This window comes from Poromitra crassiceps, assembly GCF_964638095.1.
Source record: "Poromitra crassiceps genome assembly, chromosome: 27".
In the NCBI taxonomy this organism is placed as follows: Eukaryota; Metazoa; Chordata; class Actinopteri; order Beryciformes; family Melamphaidae; genus Poromitra; species Poromitra crassiceps.
Genome location: NC_139650.1, coordinates 11,884,535 through 11,907,482, shown reverse-complemented (window position 1 = coordinate 11,907,482; position 22,948 = coordinate 11,884,535). Strand labels below are relative to the sequence as shown.

The 22,948-nt window shown below is 44.4% G+C and overlaps 1 protein-coding gene across 1 annotated transcript; it reads right to left on the bottom strand.

The window, feature by feature from the left end:
- Positions 1 to 2,734: 2,734 nt before the first annotated feature.
- On the bottom strand, positions 2,735 to 18,996 carry nmur3 (neuromedin U receptor 3; the record flags this gene model as incomplete). The annotated part of the gene is made up of 3 exons (XM_083661617.1): positions 2,735 to 3,168; positions 17,031 to 17,478; positions 18,574 to 18,996. 3 exons carry the CDS (start codon positions 18,994 to 18,996, stop codon positions 2,735 to 2,737), a joined length of 1,305 nt encoding a protein of 434 aa, XP_083517743.1.
- Between the last annotated feature and the right edge of the window lie 3,952 nt (positions 18,997 to 22,948).

The following is a 22,948-nucleotide window of genomic DNA, read 5'->3' as shown; positions in this document are numbered from 1 at the left end:
ACTGCAGCAAAACTGTGGCCTATAAAATATGAGTGTGGACACTGAGGTGTCCTTGGGCTCTATAAGGAACTCCAAACAAAAAGATGGATGTGTATATATTGAAAACCAAGTGGAAACTTAGAGGACATTTCACGAGCAGAATTGTATTATTGAAATGCATAATGAATACCACCGGCTATTTAACCCATTGTATAATGTCTTGCACGGCACAGGGCATTAATTTGATTCTCTGTCAAATATGGCATTGTATATAATTGTGGCTTTCATACAAATCCTTGCTGAACATAATTCACGTTGATGTGATGCAATACTTGTGTGTTTCCTGCCTTCAGATACACTGCTCTGGGTCATTTTCTATCCTGGAGTTTGCATGGCCAAGCTAGCCATGATTCAATTAGATCGTCTGACTGACAATATGATGAAATCGGAATTCATATTGCAAATATTGTTTAATGCTGAAGGTGCAATGTGGCGAAATAAAAATCAATATGAATGCTATGGTTTGTGTAAAATAAAGCGACTTTATCCATCATGATATGAAGGAAACACTGAAACCAGCATCTATTAAAACACATTCTCATAGACTATAATGTGAGTAGAACATGATTTCTGTTATGCAGTACTGTGAGCTGTATAGAGAGGCAAAGTGAACGTCACTTCCTGCTTCAGCACTGTACCAGAGATTTTCATCCGCCATTTATTTTCCCATAGACATTTCGTAAAATGCTTATACAAATTGTTTTACTTTGTCAAACCAAATGGTTCAGCTAACGCTATAATCGGGAGAGACCATAGAACATTTCACTCAGACCTCAGAACTTAAAAAAACAGCATCGAAAAAATATTTTCTTTAAACCTGCATTTCTTTACATTTTGGTCCGAGGGAAATGTTATGCGATCTCTCCCGTTTCTAAATATATCGGAACAGTTTGGTTTGAACAAGTAAAACTATTTTTATAAGCATTTTATGAACTTGAAAGAAGAGCCGATGCACACCCTCACAGTCTTAAGGATAGGTGCGTCGGAGGATAGGGTAAATAAGTAGAAGATAAAGAATTCCCGCACACCATCCAGTAATTGGCAAACTTTAATTAAACAACGTTTCGGTCGATCAGACCTTCATCAAGTAAGCTCATGGTCTCTGATTGGGCGCATCCTGCTAACCTGACGCTGCCAGATGGACGGTATAGCTCCATATAGGTTTCACTAAACCAGTCGATCTGGGAATGAAGTCACCAGACCCGCTGACGGAGGCGGGCACTTTTTCCAAGCTACTTGGCAGGTGATTGGATGACCCATCTGTCTATCACCGCTGGTGGGTGTTAACTTCAACCAATCAGATCGCCGAAGGTGCCTGTGGATGATCTCCGTGGTATTTATTGATTGAGCCCTCACGGTCGTAAAGTCACCTTCGAAGCATTTAGTTAGATTATAACGAACTAGTTGTGTGGCTTAGCCTTCCCAAATGTTGAGGGTCGTTTTTTAGAATTTAATACATAGAATTGGGAACGTTACATTCAATTTCATTCAGACTGCCTGTCACTTCCGCGGCGGCAGCCATGTTGACGAGTGAAAAGAACTACAAAGACCATGTACCCACTACTTGCCCAGACGAGTGAGCCCGCCTACGGCCGCCGCTGATTCGTCGGGCCGGCATGGCTCGACCAATCATCTTAACTGCCTGTGCGGGTCCAGACCGTCACGGAGAACCAAATGAAATGTGAGTTCACGTGACGGGCGGTTTACCAGGCTAGTATCCTGCGAGGTGTGACTATAAATACCTGCCTCTTTTTGCCTGTACTCCATTTTACCTGATGAAGGTCTGATCGCCCGAAATGTTGTTTAATTAAAGTTTGCCAATTGCTGGATGGTGTGTGGGAATTCTTTATCTTCTACTTATAAGCATTTTATGAAATGTGTATGGGAAAATAAATGGCGGATGAAAATCTCTGGTACAGTGCTGAAGCAGGAAGGGACGTTCACTTTGGCTCTCTATTGACCTGCAAACTATATCAAATGCCGATTCTCTGGTTGTGTTCAAGCTTGTTATCAGACTTGAATTATTCAAGGCAAGAACAATATTCTACAATGCTGAACATGAAGCTCCATAACTCGCCTTGTAGTAAACATGAGTTAAAAAAGGAAGAGAAGAGCAACACAGGACTGCCTCAAATTTATTGATGTCTCTTTGACGTTAGGCATTGCACAGATAGCCATAATCACAGTCTTCACCATTGCAATCACAGTGAACAACAGCTTACAGACAGTACCAATCGATCCATGAGGTCTCAGTGCAACAAGAGGCAATGTGACAAAAGCTCAGACTGAAACCATACATTTGTTTTGTTTAGAATTCCCACAGAAACGCAGAGAAGCACGTGAATGTCGGTCGCCCGGCAATACATCGATTTTCAAAATGAGAACGACGTAAGTCAAAAAACGGCACAAACGCATCAAACAACATCTCGGATGTGTTGTGTGGGATCGATCCACGTCAAAAATGTTGAGGTGAGAAAACAATTAGCCTTTGACTTACCATTGAAGGCGTACACAGCATCAATAGCACAAGACAGTGGGTGGAATACGCAGGCACTGCTGAAAAACATCCATGCAAAGCACAAAGAAATCAACCTTCATGTACAACTGCTGCAATCTCATGTCATTTTAATGAGCTGTAATCAGTTTAATGCGTGTCTGTCCTAGCAGCTTATAGCTTATTCATATCAAACGTGGGTCAGAACTCAGAGGTGATGCAGTCAGTCTCGTTGCATGTGCATGTAAGGATTGTGGTGTCTATGCTCAGAGACATGGTGGGAGACAGCAAAGGGACGGAAGCGTTGGAGTTCTCACCCTTGACCTGACCTCTGGACCCTGTGACAGAGGGACCCAATAAAATCTTAGGAAAGGCCGGGGAGTCCCTAACGGAGCTGGTGGAGACGTCCGCGTGCGAGCACACCAGTTCCCAGAAACACTCGCGGAAGCGCGTGGAGAGCAGGTTGTAGATGATGGGGTTGACGGCGGAGCTCAGGTAGAAGAGGATGCCCGACAGGATGTGGACACACTGGTAGATCTCATGCATTAAGTCGGTCCACTGGCTGACGGAGCTCCACAGCAGACGCTCGATGTGGAAGGGCGCCCAGCAGACGCCGAACACCGCCACCACGATGGCTAGAGGATCAGTGAGGGAGGAAGCAAGGACAGATGGAAGGAAGGAAGGAAGGAAGAATGGAAGGAAGACAAAGGACAGAAAGAAATTCACAGGTATTCAAGTATTTAAAGCGCCTGGAAACCCAAATCCATAATAAACTTCTAACTATATAATATAGGGTCTTATGTGCATAGTACGCATCTAAATGTATAGAGCTGAACAGGCACGTGACATTTCTTGCCCCGGAAGTGAGTTCCCCATTCGAATTTTCGATTTGTTCCCCCGTTTTTATTTTTTATTTTTGCTCCAACCGAAATGTTTTATCACTCATGATTCAGTAGGTCACGGGTTGGCTTTGTTCCAGCCTTAAAAATTTTCGAAATGTCTATGGAGAAAATGAATGGGGAACTCTCTTCCGGGGCGGGAAACGTCACGGAAAAGTCAAGTGACTGTTGAGCTCTAAATAATAAAATAATAATAAAATACATTAGAACAGCAACAGCAGACACTGTAGCTACCTGTAGTGCCGCACACTTCATAAAATCAATACAATCACAGGTGATAACTATTTAGTTTAAATCCAAATCCTAAATATTGCCATTTAAGTTTTTGTACTGTTCTTGATGTTGCGTTTGAAGCTTATGCTCCAGACACTTATTATACAATAAGCTCCGCCAACCAATCAGTAGTAGTAGTAGTACTTTATTGGCATATAGCAGTCCGTAGGCTGAATTAATTACGAATTTACAGGTTAAAAAGCAGACATCGACACAAGTTAAAATTCAAAACAGCACATAACTAAAATAGGACTTCAGGCATAGACAAAAGCAAACTAAATCAACAGGACATGTTATGGGATAATATGTTGGTTCAGGAGTCTAGTCAGATATGGTATGGGAGAGTTCTGATGGCGGTGTGTTTTTGTGAGGGGATTGTTCAGTTTATGACAGTTCCGGGTTATACGGCCAGAGATCTGCAGACGTGTTGGGGGTAGCCAGTTGGCGAATTGGGAGGTTTGGAGGTTTTGGGCAAATGACAGACAGATCTGCTCACGTCGGGAAGCCGGAAGGCTGAAGAAGTACCTGCAAATTCAAAAAACCATTATAATGTATGATGTTGTGCAGCACTGTGGGGGGAGGGGAGGGGAGGGGGAGAGAGAGCAAGGGGAGCACTTCAGCAGACACGCCTCCACAGTTTCAGAGCAGACAATACTGCTTTGTTTTTCATGATTTTGAAACATAATCTTATGTGGTCCTAGGTGGTTAATAACAAATTTTTCTGTGGTGTGACGAACTAAAAAAATATATTTGTTTGTTTGTTTCCAGGGACTTTAAAGCAACAACAACAACAAAACAACTTTTGGCACTGAGGCAGGTGTATTGTTATCTCCCACCCCCATTTGCACTTAACACTTGTCACTCGTCTTGATGACACTAGGACAGTGGTTTTTCCAACGTTTTGTGCACAAGGCAGAGGGCAAGACAAAATCTCAAGGCACACGTACAGAATTATTACCCATGAAATATTTAACACAATAATTCAGGAATTCATTTGAAAGTGTGTGTGTGTGTGTGTGTGTGTGTGTGTGTGTGTGTGTGTGTGTGTGTGTGTGTGTGTGTGTGTGTGTGTGTGTGTGTGTGTGTGTGTGTGTGTGTGTGTGTGTGTGTGTGTGTGTGTGTGCATGTTTAGAGTCCTCTTTCCAGGCTCCACTGGGTTGGACTCAGAGCCGGCGTCACGAGGGGGCGTGGGGGGGCCTCGCCCCCTCACCTCAGTCAAGACGTGGTCCTTTTACTCTTTTTTGTTTGTTTTGTTTGTTTTCCCAGGATGGCGAAGGTAGATTTTCTTTCCCCACCTGTGATTGGGTTGGGTTTAGGCATGGGGAGTGATGATTGGTTGTCTGTACGCATAAGGCAGAGCCATGTAGCATGAGGATTACGGCGATTGGTTAGGTTAGGGTAAAATTCAGGGTAAGCCAATCAGAGGCAGAGTAGGGCGGGACATTATGTGTTGGCTCCGGCCTTGGGGAAATCGCCTCCCACGGCAGAGCAGATACACTTGTAGTTGACTAGTCTAGTCCCATATCCGCACTTTTTTTTATTAAGAGTTATTTCTCCATGGACATACGAAAATGGCTTCAAAAGAAAAACCCTCCACTGTCGCTGAGTTTGAGGAAGAAGGCGAGCAGCCTGGAGGCAGCAGCTTCACACAGGCACCATTGTCTACGCAGCAGAAGCAGCCGGGCTGCCCGGGCAGTCTGGGCAGAGAGGAGTCTGCTACACCCGGCCCCAGTACCAGCAGCACGGGGACGGAGGAGCCGACACCATCGCACTTAAAGCCTACCAGGAAGGACCCTCTGTAATAGATATATAAATATGTGCTAAAACTAATTTAAAAAGATAAATATGCTAAAATTGAGTTAAAACAATAAATAGGTTTAAAATTGATATCAATGCTAAATTCATGGGTTAAAATACACTCTTAATACGTTAATGTGCACTGAATATAAGAAAGATAAATGCAGTAGTAGTAGCCTATGTGTTGAAGTGCAATCATCAGTTTATCGGTAATCCATTACTTTGGTATTCAGATGTGTTTTCATTGCTCTCTGGCATTCCAGCTAAAAGATAACAGTAGCTCACTGTAGCCTATGTGTCATCACTTGATATTTCTCATCTAAAGATTTGGTTCGATTGCTTTGGTCTTAGTTCTGCCTGTAGGGGGAGCTTGTCTTGGCGTGTCCTGTTTATCATTTCACCATTTCCCTTTTACAGGTGAGAATACTGTCTGTAACAACTTTGAATGGTGTGTATGCATGCACAGTGTTTCATGCTTTCTGTATCACAAGGAACATGTTGATGCTAAAATGTCCGTCTCTAAAGTGATTTGAGCAACTGTTTAAGCATCAAATGCTTTGACAGCAGGTGCTCGCTAGCTTAGCTTGCATAAGGTGGCTAATTGTTTCTAAACATGCAGGCCGACCGGCTTGCAGCTGGTTATAATCCGGATTTCATTGCATGTTTAGAAGGGGCTATAGACAGAGTTACATGGTGATAATCGCCGTGCAGTAGAGAAGCAGGATTTGATTGTGGTTGATAGTATGTATGTGTTTGTATGGTTAAATAGTGATGTCAGTATGTTTCAGGTCAAGAAACATACAGTGGTTGTTTAATGTATGTGTGTAGCTAATGTTGATGTATGGCAAAGCTAAAGTAAGGCTCAAGTGTATTTTAGTTATTTTAAAGGAACAACAGTATTGGAGAATGCACGTCCATTATATTATTTTGGTTAAAGGTGCAGTACGTATTTTATTGTTTGTTTCATTTAAATGGAAAAGGGTAATACAAGTTATTGAATACAGAATTGTACATTATGTAAATTCCTAATTATTTCTTAAAGAGACAGTACATAAGCTATTTGGGATTTTATAAATGATGATGCTTAAGGAGACAATACATGTTATTTTTCATAAAAGATGTAATTTGGTAAAATAATATATTTTTGTTTAGCTGTTAAAGGTCCATTCCGTCGGTTCTGGCGAGAAATAAATGTGCACAAAGTGTTTTTTATTGGCAATGAGTGAATGCGCCTTGGCGTAACTTAAAAATGGCGACCAGGGGGCAGGGCGTTTCTCTCCGACCAGCCGTTCAGAAGATACATGGAAATACCGCATCTTCGGAGGGGTGAACATTTCCCGCCACAGCTAGAGGATGTGACGTCTGCTCGTTCACGAGCCTGTCTCTTGTCCTCATGGCGCCTCCGGCGTAAATACCAAGGAAGAAGACGGCTAACAGGATATGGCTAACGTTACGTTCGTCGCTAGCTGCTAGCAAAAGGAAACAACAACAGACTCCAGAGAAAGTCCACACTAAATAAATAAATAAATATCTAATGAAGCCCGTCTGGCCAGACAGCAGCAATGTGACCGACATCGGGGGGAAACTAGAGTCAGGACTGTGTTTTCGGTTCATGAAGGGAACTTGCTGCTTGTAGCTACTGTAACGTGGTTTTGACCAGATAACGTTAGCTGCTTGCTAATGGATTTTCAAGATTCAAGATTTTCATTGTCACTCCGTAGTAAAAGTATCTGACCACCTGGTCAGAAACTCTGCTAACATTACCATCTTGTGTGAAGTAATGCAACCCTAACGTTACTACCGTTATGCTTATGGTCATGGAACATTATTGTTTGACTGCAGTTGTGACTTGACTGCGGTGGTGAGTGCCTATTATAACCATAACGTTAGATTTAGCTATATTTATAGAAATTACCACCAGCCCCACTAATAACGTTACTGTCTTGTGAGGATGATGAATGTAACAGTCGTAAATATGCCTAACGTTACTGTTATGCTTATGAAACATTGTTTGATTGTTCAGTTTGGTCAACTCCAGGCATTACACGGTACCGTACATACAGGGGAAGCAGGGTAGTTCCTGGCTCACGGTAACGTGAATATCCTATCCATTTCCCCGCAGCCAATGTAAGCCAAAACACGGCCAAACATGCCACAATAACGTCCCCTAATTCATCCAGAATCCTTCCTGGGCATCTCGAGGCTGATCTGACCGATAAATTGTCCAGGTTGCCGTTTTCAAGTGACTTTTATGAGTTAACGTTACAAAGCAACCAACACCCCTGCTGTTGCCAGGCGACTGCTTGTGCGCGTGCGAGTATGGTGCCTGCACGTCAGCTCGTTCACACACTGCTTGCAGTTACTCTTACGGCCACCGGCGTCAGTAACAGTGACAATTGACGGAATGGGCCTTTTAAAGGAACAGTGCAACCTGTTTTGTTGTATATTGTTTTCAGTGGGATTCAGACAAGGTTTATTTTGCTTTGTGTGAACATGTTATGTATGTGGGCAGAGAGGAGTCTGCTACACCCGGCCCCAGTACCAGCAGCACGGGGACGGAGGAGCCGACACCATCGCACTTAAAGCCTACCAGGAAGGACCCTGCACCTCGCCTCATCATCAGCACGACTCACCCACACCCATGCCGTTGCACTCAAACCCCGCCAGGAAGGACCCTGCACCTCGCCCCAGCAGCACGGACTCGGAGGACGCGCCCACGCCCACGAGATCGCACTCAAACCCCACCAGGACGAACCCCTCACCTGGCCAGGGTGCACCTGGCCAGGATGCACCCCTCACCTGGCCAGGATGCACCCCTCACCTGGCCAGGACACACCCCTCACCTGGCCAGGACGCACCCCACACCTGGCCAGGACGCACCCCTCACCTGGCCAGGACGCACCCCGCACCTGGCCAGGATGCACCCCTCACGCACCCCGCACCTGGCCAGGATGCACCCCTCACCTGGCCAGGATGCACCCCTCACCTGGCCAGGATGCACCCCTCACCTGGCCGCCCGGCCACGGTGGCCAGCCACAAGGAGCACCCAGCAACACCACAGGACCGAGGCAATGACGAGCCAAGAGAAGACTGCAGCTCTACTAGACTACTAAAGGTAAGAGGCTGGTTATTCTATTTGCATTGTTGTTTGATGTTTGTGCTATACTGGTTGGTACACACGCTGTTATTGTTGTTATGAATCTATTTAATTTAAATATTGGTAAGCAGGCAATTTGTGGCTGTGTCTGTAGCTTGTCTATACTGTCTAATTGTTGAAAAGGAGCGTTAAAGCAGGCACATACTTGGTGGCTGTACCTAATAGTGTGTCTGTTGACTATGGCTATATGGCCTATAGGCCTACTGAAGCTGGAGTTAATATGTGTAACTAACAAGCGTTTTGTAAAGCAGGCACATATTTGGTGGCTGTGTTAGTGTGTTTATAGTTTGTCTAATAACTTGTCTGTATTCATAGCTTTCAAGGGGCGTTACGTGCTGCCGGGAACGCCCACCTGGCGGTCAAAAAAACAACTTGCCAGCCGTGTCGACTAGTTTCTCACGCTGTGTAGGGGAAATGCAAATAGCTTTTTTTTCTACCATCAAAGTACACACGTCTTTGCTCTTTGCGGCCAACATTTAATCAAAGGTAAGCTCAAGTAACGTTACAATAATGATTAATACCCCGTTAACGTTACTTGAGCTTACCTTTGATGAAATGTTGGCCGCAAAGAGCAAAGACGTGTGTACTTTGATGGTAGAAAAAAAAGGCATTTTTTTCCCCCTGCCCAGCGACTGAACCACGTCGCACAAATCCACAACCTTCTCCTTTCTTTCTCCGACGGGATTCTGTGAAAGCACAAGCCAGGCGTGTCTCCTCGTCGGTTTAGTGCAACCGATAGCACAACAGGTAGGCTATCGGCACTTTGGCTGAACAAACACTACACAGCGTGAGAAACTAGTCGACACGGCTGGCAAGTTGTTTTTTTGACCGCCAGGTGGGCGTTCCCGGCAGCACGTAACGCCCCTTGAAAGCTATGAATAGCGGCTATACGGCCTTATTGTAAAGCTGGCACTTGGTGGCAGTGTTTGTCTACTTGTCTGTAGTCTCGGCTCCCAGACGTTTGGTGAGCTGCGCCACCAAACGTCTGGGAATTTCACTGTCAGAAACTGTCTGTCCGAGCCCGGCGAGAACGGCCGGCAGCAGACACGCCTACATTTATTATTAGAATTTTATTTGGTAGCGGCAATGCAATGTTTCATAGTTACAATATAGAGCAAGACACCGATGTGCTGCAAAGAGAGTTTATACCTGTTGTTTATTTTACAATAATGTAAACAGATTAAGACTGAGGGCTGAGTCTAACTTGTCTGTAATGGTCTCAAAGAGGAGAGGCTCTTTGGAAGAGCGTTATATTGGCATAGAAGGCACAATTACATGTCTCTATTAACGTGTCTGTAATCGCCAGTAAAACGGCTGAATTGATGCCTAGATAAGGCAACTGGTCTGCTCATGTTTTTCAAGCTGGGAATAGTACGTTACATTGTCGCCCCCTCCTGGAATTCCAACGCCCCTCTACTGTAGTGGGCTGTAGCCGGGGCTGGTTTGACTGAATATTGCTCGCATGGCTTTCCTCCACCAGGGATGGTCCATGGCCATCTCTTGGTCCATGCAGAGCGCTAATGCATCCCTCAATTACTCGGATGCTTCCATTATTTTTGGCAGCTACTTCAAATGGGTTTGTATAATTTGCCTCTGTATTGGGAAATACAAAGAAAAAAATCACTCTTCACTTTTGGTATAGTTTGAGGCGATATTTGCAATAATAATGGCTGGTTGTCACAAAATCACAGCCATTCAAGAAAGATGTGAACACACAACACACAGGCAATCCAATAAGAAAAATGAGACAATGTCAATCTTCAGTGATTTCCTAAGGGTTTTGTCTGTCACATAGTTTCTTACTGCTTTCTGACAATCATATTAACCCTTACAGAAAGACTGCTTTCTGCCAATCATATTAACCCTTACAGACAGACTGCTTTCTGCCAATCATATTAACCCTGAACATGGATACAGACTGATTCATTGCTATTTTAACATGACAAATTTGCATATTGCAGATTTAAAGTCAAGGAAATGTACAGTAATTGAGGTTGCTATAATTACATGTGTAGCCTACTGTTCATGTAACCACGGGCGGTTTTACGATGACACATTTTGTACATTTTAAAGTAAAAATGGATCAATCTGGTGGACTTTGAGATCACAATGAAGAGACTAGATCTATGAAGAAAGCTTAATCAATTTATCAGATTCACCTTCTTCTTCCTCTTCTTCTGTGTGTGTGTGTGTACTTCTTAGCAGATACAGCTTCTTCTCACAGTTCCTCTGTTCTCCACCTCCACACCAAATCAATAAAACAATAATCTAAGACTTGAGGTTAATGAGGTACCAAAGAAGTTAAAGGAATTAACTTTATAAACTGTATGGCAACCATGAATAAAGCTAACCTTCACACATAGCAAGCAACACTGCAACAGGCATATCAGTGGCTATTCTAAACATAGGCTACGATTTAACACATTACCAAAATGGCTGGCCACTTAGCATTATGCTAGTGTGCATTTGCATATCAACAGACCCATTAACAAACAGCTTAGCACTAGTAGTTTACTCAGCTCAGTAGCTCAGTAGCCCCCTACAATGATGATCACAGGTACCAATACATTAGATGCAGGGCACATGATGTTGCCCCATTCACTTCATAGTAAACTCTGGTTGACTAATGAAGAAGTTCATTTACAAAATATAACTTAAAATAAAGACTTCGTTTTTCAACCAACTCAATGATCATGGTGTTTAACACCTTACTCACTATAGAAAAGAGACTTAATCTACCTTGGCTTGCTGGTGGTCTCTGTTGTCAGTCTGAGGCTCTCAAGGAGAAATAGAACACTTCCTTATTTCCTGGGTGATCAATTTTCCAGGAGTGCAGATGAGTAACTTCCTCTAGACCTAACCATATTTTCAAAATAAAGGTTGTATTATTTTATGGCTTTAAAGCATGAATGAGAGATGAATAGAGAATATTCTTATTTTTGTAAAAAAAAATCGCCCCCCAAAAAGGGTCTAAAACCGCCCCTGCATGTAACCCACATGATCAAACTGAACAAAGCAGTGATCCCTATAGTTTTAACTGCTTCAGGATGTCGTGATTTCTTGGTTCATCTCAGTTTTCTTGGTTCATCTCAGGTTTCTTGGTTCCTCTCAGGTGGGAAATTGGCACTGTGAGGATCAGAGCATGCTCTGGCTCAGCAGCAGACTCTGAGGACCCCTCTTCTAATCAAAGCATTGCGCTCTTAAGGCACATGCTACTCACTGAGGGGTGGTGCAGCAGTGTTTTTCTCCACACAGTGAAAATAACAGGGACTAACACAGCCACACACTCTGAAGGAGATATTTATGAATGAATGCAGTAGCGGCTGGTGCATTTTTGTCCAGGGAGGGCTATACCAAATATAGGCCTGGACAATGGGGTTGAAATCAATATGATAATGATCATATGTTTCACGTATGCAAAATGAGTGTTCATCTCATTGAACTGAATGGTGATGTCAAACAAACCTTACATTTTCAAATAATATTCCTGCCATACCCAGTGGCGTGTCTAGGGAGGGGCCTGGGGTGGCATGGGCCACCCCTAGAATCTGATTGGCCACCCCAGGTGCCACCCCATATGATTGGCTCTCTGCACAGTCAGTAAACCAAGCTTCCGTGTATAGGCGCAATCCAGTCTTAAACCTGAGAGGCAGTAATGAGCCATAGTAGTGTCTAGCCTGCCAAAAGCCCCAGAGAAGAAGATCTTGATTTGAGGATTTGGCGCAGCTGAGCAGCAAACAACTTAACGCTAAACCAACGTTGTGTGTGTGACGAAGTGAAGCGTCCTCTGTCTGATTCCTGGCGGCTACATGGACCAGGTGTGTTCTATATGCTATTTATTTATTGTGGCATGCGTGAGTAGACTCTTTGATACATATGACATAACTACTGTGCCAGTAGTTTAAAGAAAGACAACATACATTACCTGCCAACAAACACAGAGATTTGCACTTTGAAATTAAGCACCCTCGCTAAAAAAAATATCATGACATGTTACGGTAGACTTGAAACTTCACCCTGTCTTTAAAACTAAGCCTGCTACTAACAGGGTAAACGGACAATAAACCTGTGTGCTAGGCTACGTGATAATGTGGTGCAGCAGGTGTGTTTTCATCTCAGCTTGCTAGTTGCTAACATGAGCAAACCTGTCGTCAGTCATTGTTTGGTTGTCAATGCTAATGCTAGCTATGTAAATCTGTCTTGTGTAACTTTGTAGGCCTGATGTGAGCATGTCAAATGTATCCATGCATGCACAAGGAAATCTATTGTGCAAGACATATAAAGTGACATACAGTATGTCTTCATGTTTCTATTACAGTATGAAAAGAAATCAGAACATTCAGGATTTCTTCTCCATCAAAACAAAGAAATTAAAAACTGCACAGCAGGACAGAGCAGCCAGCAGCACTGCTACCAGTCAGTCACAGTCAGAGCTGCAGGAGAGAGCAGCAACAAGCTCTCCTCCTTGTCAGTCAGATGAGTCAAGCCAGCAGCTTGACAGCAGGAGCCCCCAGCTGTATGTGTGCATATGTATATACTGTCAAATCCTAATAGTTCCAGATTTATCTTCAGTAACCTAAACAGTTATCTTGATATTGCCTTGATGTCAATGGAATTGTGGTTAATTGCCAGACATTGCAACTAAAGTTGAAACTTGTCAATTATGTGTGTAGAACTGGGAAGCTTTATATTACATTTGTATGGTGCTACTCTGTGTGATTGATGGGTCTATTTCTCTTAAATTATGCTTTAAACACAGGAACGTAAGACACTGTAATGTTACTAATTAACACATTCACTGCCAACAGTTTTTTTTTACTGTAGGTAGCTTCTGCCAAGGGTTTTTTTGAGGATTCTGGCTCATCTTTCAAGAGCCGAGGATTATTTTCTGCTAGGAATTTGTGAACACAAAATATCTCAAAAGAACTAATAGAATGTGTGCTTTTGTAGAGTTAGTAGTTATGTAGGCATTAGCAGTTGAATACAGCATGGTTTCAGCGTCTGAGAAGGAAAGCTGAGATAATTGCATTTTTGTGAAATTCGATAGAACAGGCAGAACAGTCACTTTAACCATTTATTTTTGGCATCAGTAAGAAAGCGTTTTCACCACGTTTTCATTCTCCTTCCTCCGTTTTCCTCATGCTATTTTCTGCTGTTTTTGCTCTGCTTTTTCTAGTCTGGAGAGCACTGTCGCCACTTAGTGGGTCGGTGGAATGGGTTGTACACGTTCGGTGGCTCCCATATTTTTATAGGAGATGTAGGGGGCTTGGATCCACGTCCCACCGTCAAATTATTATTATTATTTTTTTTGACGAGATAACTCGTCGACGGCAGTCAACCGTTTTATTTTTTTTGACGAGATATCTCGTCGACGGCAGTGAACGTGTTAAAGTAGATATATGTAGTCTAGTTGGGACGAACATGGTAAATTAATGCTATTCTGACGTGTGCCGTGTGCGTGCACAGTGCGAGCGAGTGCGTGTGTTTTTTTGGCTAAAAGTCCAAAAAACGTCAAATTTTCTTGGGCACCGCCCTTGCGGGCGGCGCCGTGGCCACCCCTTCATAAGTCTGTGCCCCCCTTGTGCCACCCTGGTAAAAACAGTCTGGACACGCCACTGGCCATACCTCATTTGATCAGTTTTTAAGTAACATTTGCTTGTCATCATCAATTTAGACAGCAGAAATGTCACTATTAAAATAACTTCATATCATCACGATGATTCTACTGTAAGACAACAAACACTAATAGGCTATTGAATTATCATCCACTCCAGCCCTAAATCAAGCAAGTAGTAACGGACGTTAGCCTACTAGTACCTTCTGAATCATATGGGCAACAGATGAGTAGGCATATCAATCACGGAGCAGATTACAGAAATAGACACAGTAACCTGGTCAGCAGCCCTCTGATCTCTACATCAAACTTCCCTTTAGCATCCATATTTACTTGAAAAGCACATGGCATAAACACTTTGGAAGAAGGACTTCCCATAGCATGTGAATGAGTTACATTACATTACCTATGAGGAAAGCACGTTTGTGCATGCAAATATAGAATCCGTCAAGAATGCATTGCCGTCACTCTACCTGACCCCACCTCCACCTGGTCGCTAGATACCAGCGCCCACAGCCCTCCCGAATTCTTTTGTCTTGAGAGTGAACAGCGCATGTGCAACTTACACAGATCCTGGCTGCAGCCGGCTGCAGCACTGGTGGAAGCTGGAAGTCCCCGGACGGCGTCCGTGGCAGAAAATAGTTGACCCATAACAGTACACATGTAGATCATTATGAATCTACATATTTATTGCAGATTATATACTCACTATCTAATATTCACCTCGCTCATAAAAAAATATCTATATATACCGTATATATATACAGTATAACGTTTTATTTTCCCCTCCATGTGGGTAGGTGGGGCCGGCCGCCACTGAATGAATGTGACCATTAAGAATAGAGGGTATGCACACCCACTGGAACACGCCCCCTCAACCGGGAACGAGTGTCAAAATGAGTGTCAAGTTCCTCCCTGAGCAGCAGGTGTCAGTTATCTAGGCTGATTACTGCATTCAAGCTCAGTCTTGCTGTGACTCAGTGGGCGTGATCCCACAGTGACTTCTGCCTCTGTGACATCACATGCATACCCTCTATTTGACACTTACATTTGGCACGTTATCATTCACCCTATTGACCATGTGAATAACATTCTTTTTGCCCCCGTTCAGCGTTCTCTTGAATGGAGCATCATTCACATGATGCTGTACCTAACCCAGCATGACCTGCCGGCAGCGTGTCCAAGTATCCTTGAGCAAGGCACTTGAACACAAAGCTCCCGACGAGCTGGTGTCCTTGAGCAAGGCACTGAACACAAAGCTCCCGACGAGCTGGTTAGCGTCTTGCGTCGGTGTATGAATGCGAGCGTGGATGGTGGTGAATGTGAGGTATTCATTGTAAAGCGCTTTGAGTAGCCGATAGACTTGAATACTTTAAATACACTCCATTTACCAATGACAACAAAGGGCTTTATAATAGTAGTGAGATGATAATAATAATAATCATTGATTGCATTTATATATAGCTTTTCTTTTCACATACCGGAGGGTGTGTGGGGGGGGGGGGGGGGAGCACCCACGCACCCACTTGAGCAAGGCACTGAACACAAAGCTCCCGACGAGCTGGTGTCCTTGAGCAAGGCACTGAACACAAAGCTCCCGACGAGCTGGTGTCCTTGAGCAAGGCACTGAACACAAAGCTCCCGACGAGCTGGTGTCCTTGAGCAAGGCACTGAACACAAAGCTCCCGACGAGCTGGTTAGCGTCTCGCATCGGTGTAAGAATGCGAGCGTGGATTGTGAATGTGAGGTATTCATTGTAAAGCGCTTTGAGTAGCCGATAGACTTGAATACTTTAAATACAGTTAAATACAACAAAGGGCTTTATAATAGTAGTAAGATAATAATAATAATAATCATTGATTGCATTTATATAGCGCTTTTCTTTTCACATACCGGAGGGTGTGCGTGTGTGTGTGTGTGTGTGTGTGGGGGGGGGGGGGGGCACTTGAGTGAGGCACTGCAACCAGTTTGTGCCAGAACGCTCAGCACACATCAGCTGTCACGGTGGAGAGGAGAGGACTGATAGAGCCAATTAGATAACGAGGGATGATTAGGTGGCCATGATGGAAGGATGGCTTGTGTGGGAATTTAGCCAGGGTAACGCTGGATCCACTTAACAAGGACAGCGCTATATAGATACAGCATGCTGAGGGCCACCTCTGTATAGATACAGCATGCTGAGGGCCACCTGACTGATCTAAGTGACTCACTGACAGAGGGAGAAGAGGGCACCACATACTCACACACTCACTAGCTCGTTCAGCGCGAAAGCATTGAGATGTGGCACAACGAGACACAGCTCGGAATACAAATGTCCTTTTTCCAAAGAGTCGAGTATACTCTCTCAGTATATTTTGCCAGCGTTTCCGTCACGTTTGGTCTTTGGAACATGTCTGAGCATGAGCACCTCGGATTAGACTGGACCAACTGGTCGTTGCACGTTTTCTGACAGAGAAAGACGCTCAGCTAAATCCGCATGTGTCTGTGTCATGAGGGTAAACAAACAAAACAACATGAACACAAACAACATGAACACACAAATCCAGCTCCGTCAGGTCACCCGCACGGGTGCTCTTTCACCCGCTGAAAGTTTCAGCCCGATCGCACGTAAAACGGCATTGCTGTGGCCGGCCGAAATTCTTGAAACAGACAGAGGCCACATTGCCGAATTTATATATATAAATTACAACGTATATTAAGGTAAAAAAAAGTGACATAATGGGGCTTTAACTCTGGCGACGAGAGGGACAAACTTACCGAGCATCTTAGTGACTTGCCGCCGGCGCCCGTGCTCCACGTGGATCTTCCATCGAGTGCTGGAGCTGCAGTCCTTCTTGCCCAGGTCCCCGTAGGACTGGCGCTTCTCCCTGCCCAGATGAACACCCATCACCAGGTACAGCACACTGATCACCAGCATGGGTACGAAGAAGAAGCAAATGGTGGTGATCTGCATGACCAAGTTATAGATCCACAGCGGCTTCAGCACGGCGCACATGGCCGACTCCTCCATGCTGCCCGGGAGGTAGAAGATGCCATGCAGCGAGGTGTTGGGGATGGCGCAGATCATCGACGCCGCCCACACGACGGTGATGACCCGCTTGGAGTGCTGGTTGGTGGACAGGTAGCGCGTTTTGAGCGGGTGCACCACGGCGATGTACCTCTCCACGCTCAGAGCCGTGACGTTGAGGATGGAGGCGAAGCAGACCTAAAGTGTGATACAGAAAACTGTCATGTACAGAGCCATGGCCAGGTGGAATTCATTGCCAGGGCATATTGTTCAAGAGAATATATATCTCAGAATATTTCAGGAACCGTGATTGAATTGTAAAGTAAACCTGGGTGATAGTAGATATCTCTTGGCAGAGAATGACATTTTAAGCTAAGGTGACCAGACGTCCCCGATTTTCAGGGACAGTCCCCGTTTTTGGTGACCTGTCCCTGGCTGGAGCTGTCCCCGAAAATGTCCCCGATTTTCTATTGGCGTCTGTGGTCAATATGACTCTAGCTCTAGTGGGCTCATTCTTAAATCTAGAGTGAAGATACTTATACGCTATGAAACTGTAAGATCTACAGCATATTGGGAGCAACAATGCCATGCTACCTTGTCGGGAAGGAACGGGGCGAAATAATGAATTTTGAAAAACCAGCATGGTCAATTTCAAAGGGGACCCCTGACCGCTCTCACCTCAAGATATCTGAATGAGAATGGATTCTATGAGTACCTATGAGTCTACCCTTTACAGACGTCACTGGCCAACCACTCAAGCAGGAAGGTTGCGGGAGGCTTACGGGCGGGTTAAAAGCATATCACAGCATCACATGTCTATGTAGCCCGTTGATCCAGACATCTAACAAGTGTTTACATGCTGCTTCCTGCTGTCCAGGAATCTTGAACAATGAAAAAGCACTTAGGACTGTAACACCGGTCTGATGCTGCTGGAGAACACTTTGACATTTTGTAAAGGGGCACAGTGAATGAAGAGTGTGTGTGTGTGTGTGTGTGTGTGTGGGGTGGGGGTGGGGGCACCAGGGGCCTCTCCGACACTAGTGCAGCGACCAGGATTTATGCCGTTAATCTGACCTCCCCACCTTGCAGACATGGCCAATTGTGCCTATATGGACGCCTGACCAAGCCGGAGGTTCAAACCTGCGACCCTCATGTTGGTCGGCAGAGGAATCTACCGCTACACTACCCAGACGCCCATGTGTGATTGTATGTGTGGTGGATGTGGACCCCAGGTAGAATAGCCAATGCTTATGCCGGTGCTAACGGGGGATTTGGAATAAAGAAAGAAAAGACCGTCTCGAAGAGGAAGGTCTTGAAGTAGCAGCCTCCCTCGCCGAAGGGGAACGGGTAGTTCTGCCACATGTCGTAGATCTCCAGGGGCATCCCGAACAGCAGCACGAGCAGGTCGGCCGCGGCCAGGCTCAGCAGGTACAGGTTGGTGGGGTTACGCATCTTCTTGTGCTTAGCGATCACGGCGCACGTGAGAAGGTTGCCGGACAAGCCGGTGAGGAAGATGAGCAGGTAAACGAGGGTCACGGGGAGGAAGAAGGGCGACCGTTTGGGACCCAGGATCTCGGAGAGGCTGTCATCGGCCGATTGGTCGTCGGTGTAATTCCCCCCAGTGGAGTTCAGCTGTACCGTGGCGTTGTGGAACGCCGTGTGCAGTTTGGATGAGTTTGAGAAGGAGGTGGGCAGAGGAGGAGGAGAGGGTTCCATTTCAGAGAGGAAGGCCTTGGCATCCTCTGTGTGTGTTTCTGGGTTCATTCAACATTGAAGGGCCTGGTGAGAAAAAAGACAATTAACAGATGAATCAAAAAGGTGGCCTGGTTAAACCCTCCTGATCATTCGTTCTACGGATCAGTCTGCACTTCCACCCGCCTCCACTGATCTCCAGAAATGACAAAGTCCACAGGGCCAATCACGGGGACCTGCCTCGTAGTTGACAACATAACCAGCCAACTTGTCAAAACCGTAATGGCGTCTCCCGAAGCAACGAGTGGTAATGTTAACGTTAGTAGAGTAAACACAGCCCTCAGTACAGTTATTGCAGAAATAGACTCGATAACAACAATAAAACAGGAACAAGAGTATGTACCAGCGGAGTTTCTCCGTGGAAAATACATGTCCGCCGTTCTTCCGAGTGGATTAGGATTATTTGGCGATGCTGATTGGCTGAAGGAAAGAGTGGAGAGAGGAGAAAGCAAGCCACTCCCACCCAGAGGAATCTCACTGCACTTGGGCCCTGCATGATGGTGACTCTCTCAGTTTAACAACAACCTTACAGGTCACATCTTTCACCTGAAACTCAATTATCCATGTACTGTACTCCCATGACTCAATCAATACTCATTAGACCTCATTAATATTACTTACATGTTTAACTCTGCTAAAAAACAATTTCTAGGTATCACCCTACATGCAGCTGGAGAAAATTAGGATCCAAAAGGTCTTAAAGCAATAGCAGACTATTCCTTTTCCGAAGGATAAACGCTGACAAAATGGGAGGAAAGCATGTTATTTTCAGGGCAAAAGCTATCAACCTAATGATGATAGGAGCCTGCACAGACGAATCACACTGTGTGTGTGTGTGTGTGTGTGTGTGTGTGTGTGTGTGTGTGTGTGTGTGTGTGTGTGTGTGTGTGTGTATATATATATATAACTAAACTGCATCAACAAAGAAAACCACTGACTGCCCCCTGCTGGGAAATATCACTTGTTCTTAAACATCAGGGGCAAATAATATCCATGTTCTGAGCTTATGCTGGTCACAGTGCTGTTTGGTAAAAGGAACAATTCAGTGAACATGCGAATGAGCCTGGCATATATATTGAAAGCGACTGAATATTGCTTCACTGCTATACTAATATAGTGCAAACCATCCTCATCACCTGGTGCTTCACTGCTATACTAATATAGTGCAAACCATCCTCATCACCTGGTGGTTATCGAGGATAATTGAAATTACACACACTGCACTGATAGACATAATGGATTTCTCTAAAAGGTTAATTGTATTGCCCAGAGCTCATGCCTTGGAATATTAAGATTTGGAATAATAAGCTATTACTCTGCATGGTTGGAATAAAAGTCTTAACCCTAAAGATAAAGACATTATAATTGTCTATAATATTCATATAGGGAATATATAGGAAATCATCATTATTATTTATAAATATTAGGTAAAGTATCTTTGAGTACTCAGAAAAGTGCTATATAAGTCCTATCTATTAGTATTATTATTATTATTATTATTATTATTACTATTATGTCTGAGGTACTCAACAATGAGATCTTATTATACTTAATGCAATTCTTAAAAAAAAAAGACATATAGTGATATTTGTTTAGCGTTCTTCTAAAATGTATTTTCGTATATTTATTTTTCACACGGGAAGAGTGATCAGCAAAAACGGAAAATCAGTCATATATTCATATCGTATATCATGTATCCATATCCATATCAATCATAGACGTGGTTCTCAGTGTGGGGTCCGGGGACCACCAGGGGGTTGATTGATTAAGTGTTAAACATCCCCCATTGTTTCATTTACAAGAAGTGAACACAATTAAAGAATGTAGAAGAAGGACTGTTTTGATCATCATTTCTCTGTTATCTCTCTCCAATACAGATCGTATTGAACTCTGAACAGAACCATATCTAACAATAACAAAATCTCAGATTCGGTTCAGAGAGAAAACTATTTCATCAAATGGGGGTCCGTGGTTCTAATTTGGACTATTACAAGATATTACAGGGTTGAGACTCACTGATCTAGACACATCAGTCAAAAGCCACCCATTTAGCCTAAACACAATATTGCAGATATTCAATACAGTGTGACTTCAGCTACACCAAACTTTTGTTGTTGGATGCTTGACTTGCTGCAGTAAAAGCTCAGAAACAACCTCACCTTGACGCTGGTGGTCTGCACGCCTCTCCTTCAAACCTGCTCCCTGGTTGGAAATGTACAGTGTGTTCCCTTCAAGTACATGTACAGTGTGTTCCCTTTAAAAAGACAAAGAAAAGTTGATGCATGCACCCGCTGCTGAGAAGAGACCTGAGGAGGCTGCAGAAGAGGATGAGACTGTGCTGCAGCTGAGACAGAGAGAGAGAGATGGGGGAAGAGGGAGGAGGATAGAGAGAGAGAGAGAGAGAGAGAGAGAGGGAGAAAGAGAGAGTGGGAGAGAGGGGGAGGGAGGGAGGGGAGGGGAGGGGGAGGAAGAGAGAGGGACAGAGAGAGAGAGAGGGGGAGAGACAGAGAGCGGGGGGGGGGGGGGGGGTGTTTAGGAAGTAGAGATGAACTATTGAGAGCAGGTCTGGACATTATATGGGAAAGGAGCCTGTCTGTGGTACAACTCTGTTCAGTTAAAAGCAGACACCAGCTGATCCAATTTAAAGTCGCTCACCGTCTTCACTACTCCAAGTATAAATTACACAATTACAACAAGAGCCCTCTGTCTCACCACTGTGTGACAGGTGTCAGAGCGCACACTATCTCATGCCTTCTGGTTCTGCCCTTCACTAACGGGATTCTGGGCCAAAATATTTGACTGGTACTCTAAAGCTCAATTTATGCTTGGTCTGGTGGTGACACTTTCGAAACCGTCGCCGACAGAAATGAGGGCTTGAGTCGACAACGAGCAGTGTCTGCTACCAAGTGAAATGTCCAGTGTCGCTGACTACGTCACGATGTGTCGCGCAAGTCTGATTGGCTATATAGACAGCACACACGCATGACTTCCTTGTTTTGGTTTTCGCGTGTCCCCGCTATTTTTATCAGCCTGTCCTTGATGTATGACTTTGTGAAAATCACAAAGAACATCGGGACCAATTTCCCAGAGAGAGAGGAGGTGAGTTGTGTGGTTGTGTTTCGTTTATATGCGGCTGCAGCCGAGTACGTTACATCTTGCCTCCGACGTGGTTTCACTGTGCATTCCCTCTCTTCTCTTGGCTGTCTGCACTTATAGCGTTCGAGTGTCACGTGACCGTTGAACCGAGGCGAACGTTCACTGAAGTATAAATGCAACACCATGAGCGACACTTTCTTTTTCGTCTGCGACCATGTGCTGAGCGACACTTTCTAATAAGTATAAATTAAGCTTTAGGCCTACAAAATAACCCTTCAGCTGGAGGCAGAACTGCCCATCTTCGGCTGCTCGAAGTCCTCCTCTTCACCTTCCTTAGAGCTGTGGTTGACGGACATGATCTCTGTTATACGGATGGAGACACTTAGGTTCCTGAGGACCAATTCACTTAAAAAGTTTTCAACCCTTTGGGGCCCGTTTCTAGCATGAATCATGCTAGAATCATCTATGAATCATCACTCCTCATGCCTAAACCTAAACCAATCATCATTTGTCCCCGTGCCTCCAGGCCATCCATTCTAGCACCAAAAATATGTCTTTTTACAGCTGGTTGCGTTTTGCAATCGAGTGCATGGAAACACGTTTGATGTTTTCTCCATAAACCTGCAGATTCAATCATAATCCTTCTGAAAATTGAAGAGCTTGTGTAACGCAAGTTAATGACTGAAGTGTTTGATTAGATAATCAATGATTAGTAACTGTAATGTGATTACTGGATTTAGGAACCGTAGTGCCTTACACTACTCGTTACCGTCAAATGTAACGTGATTACAGTGATTACGTTACCCCAACACTGGTCATT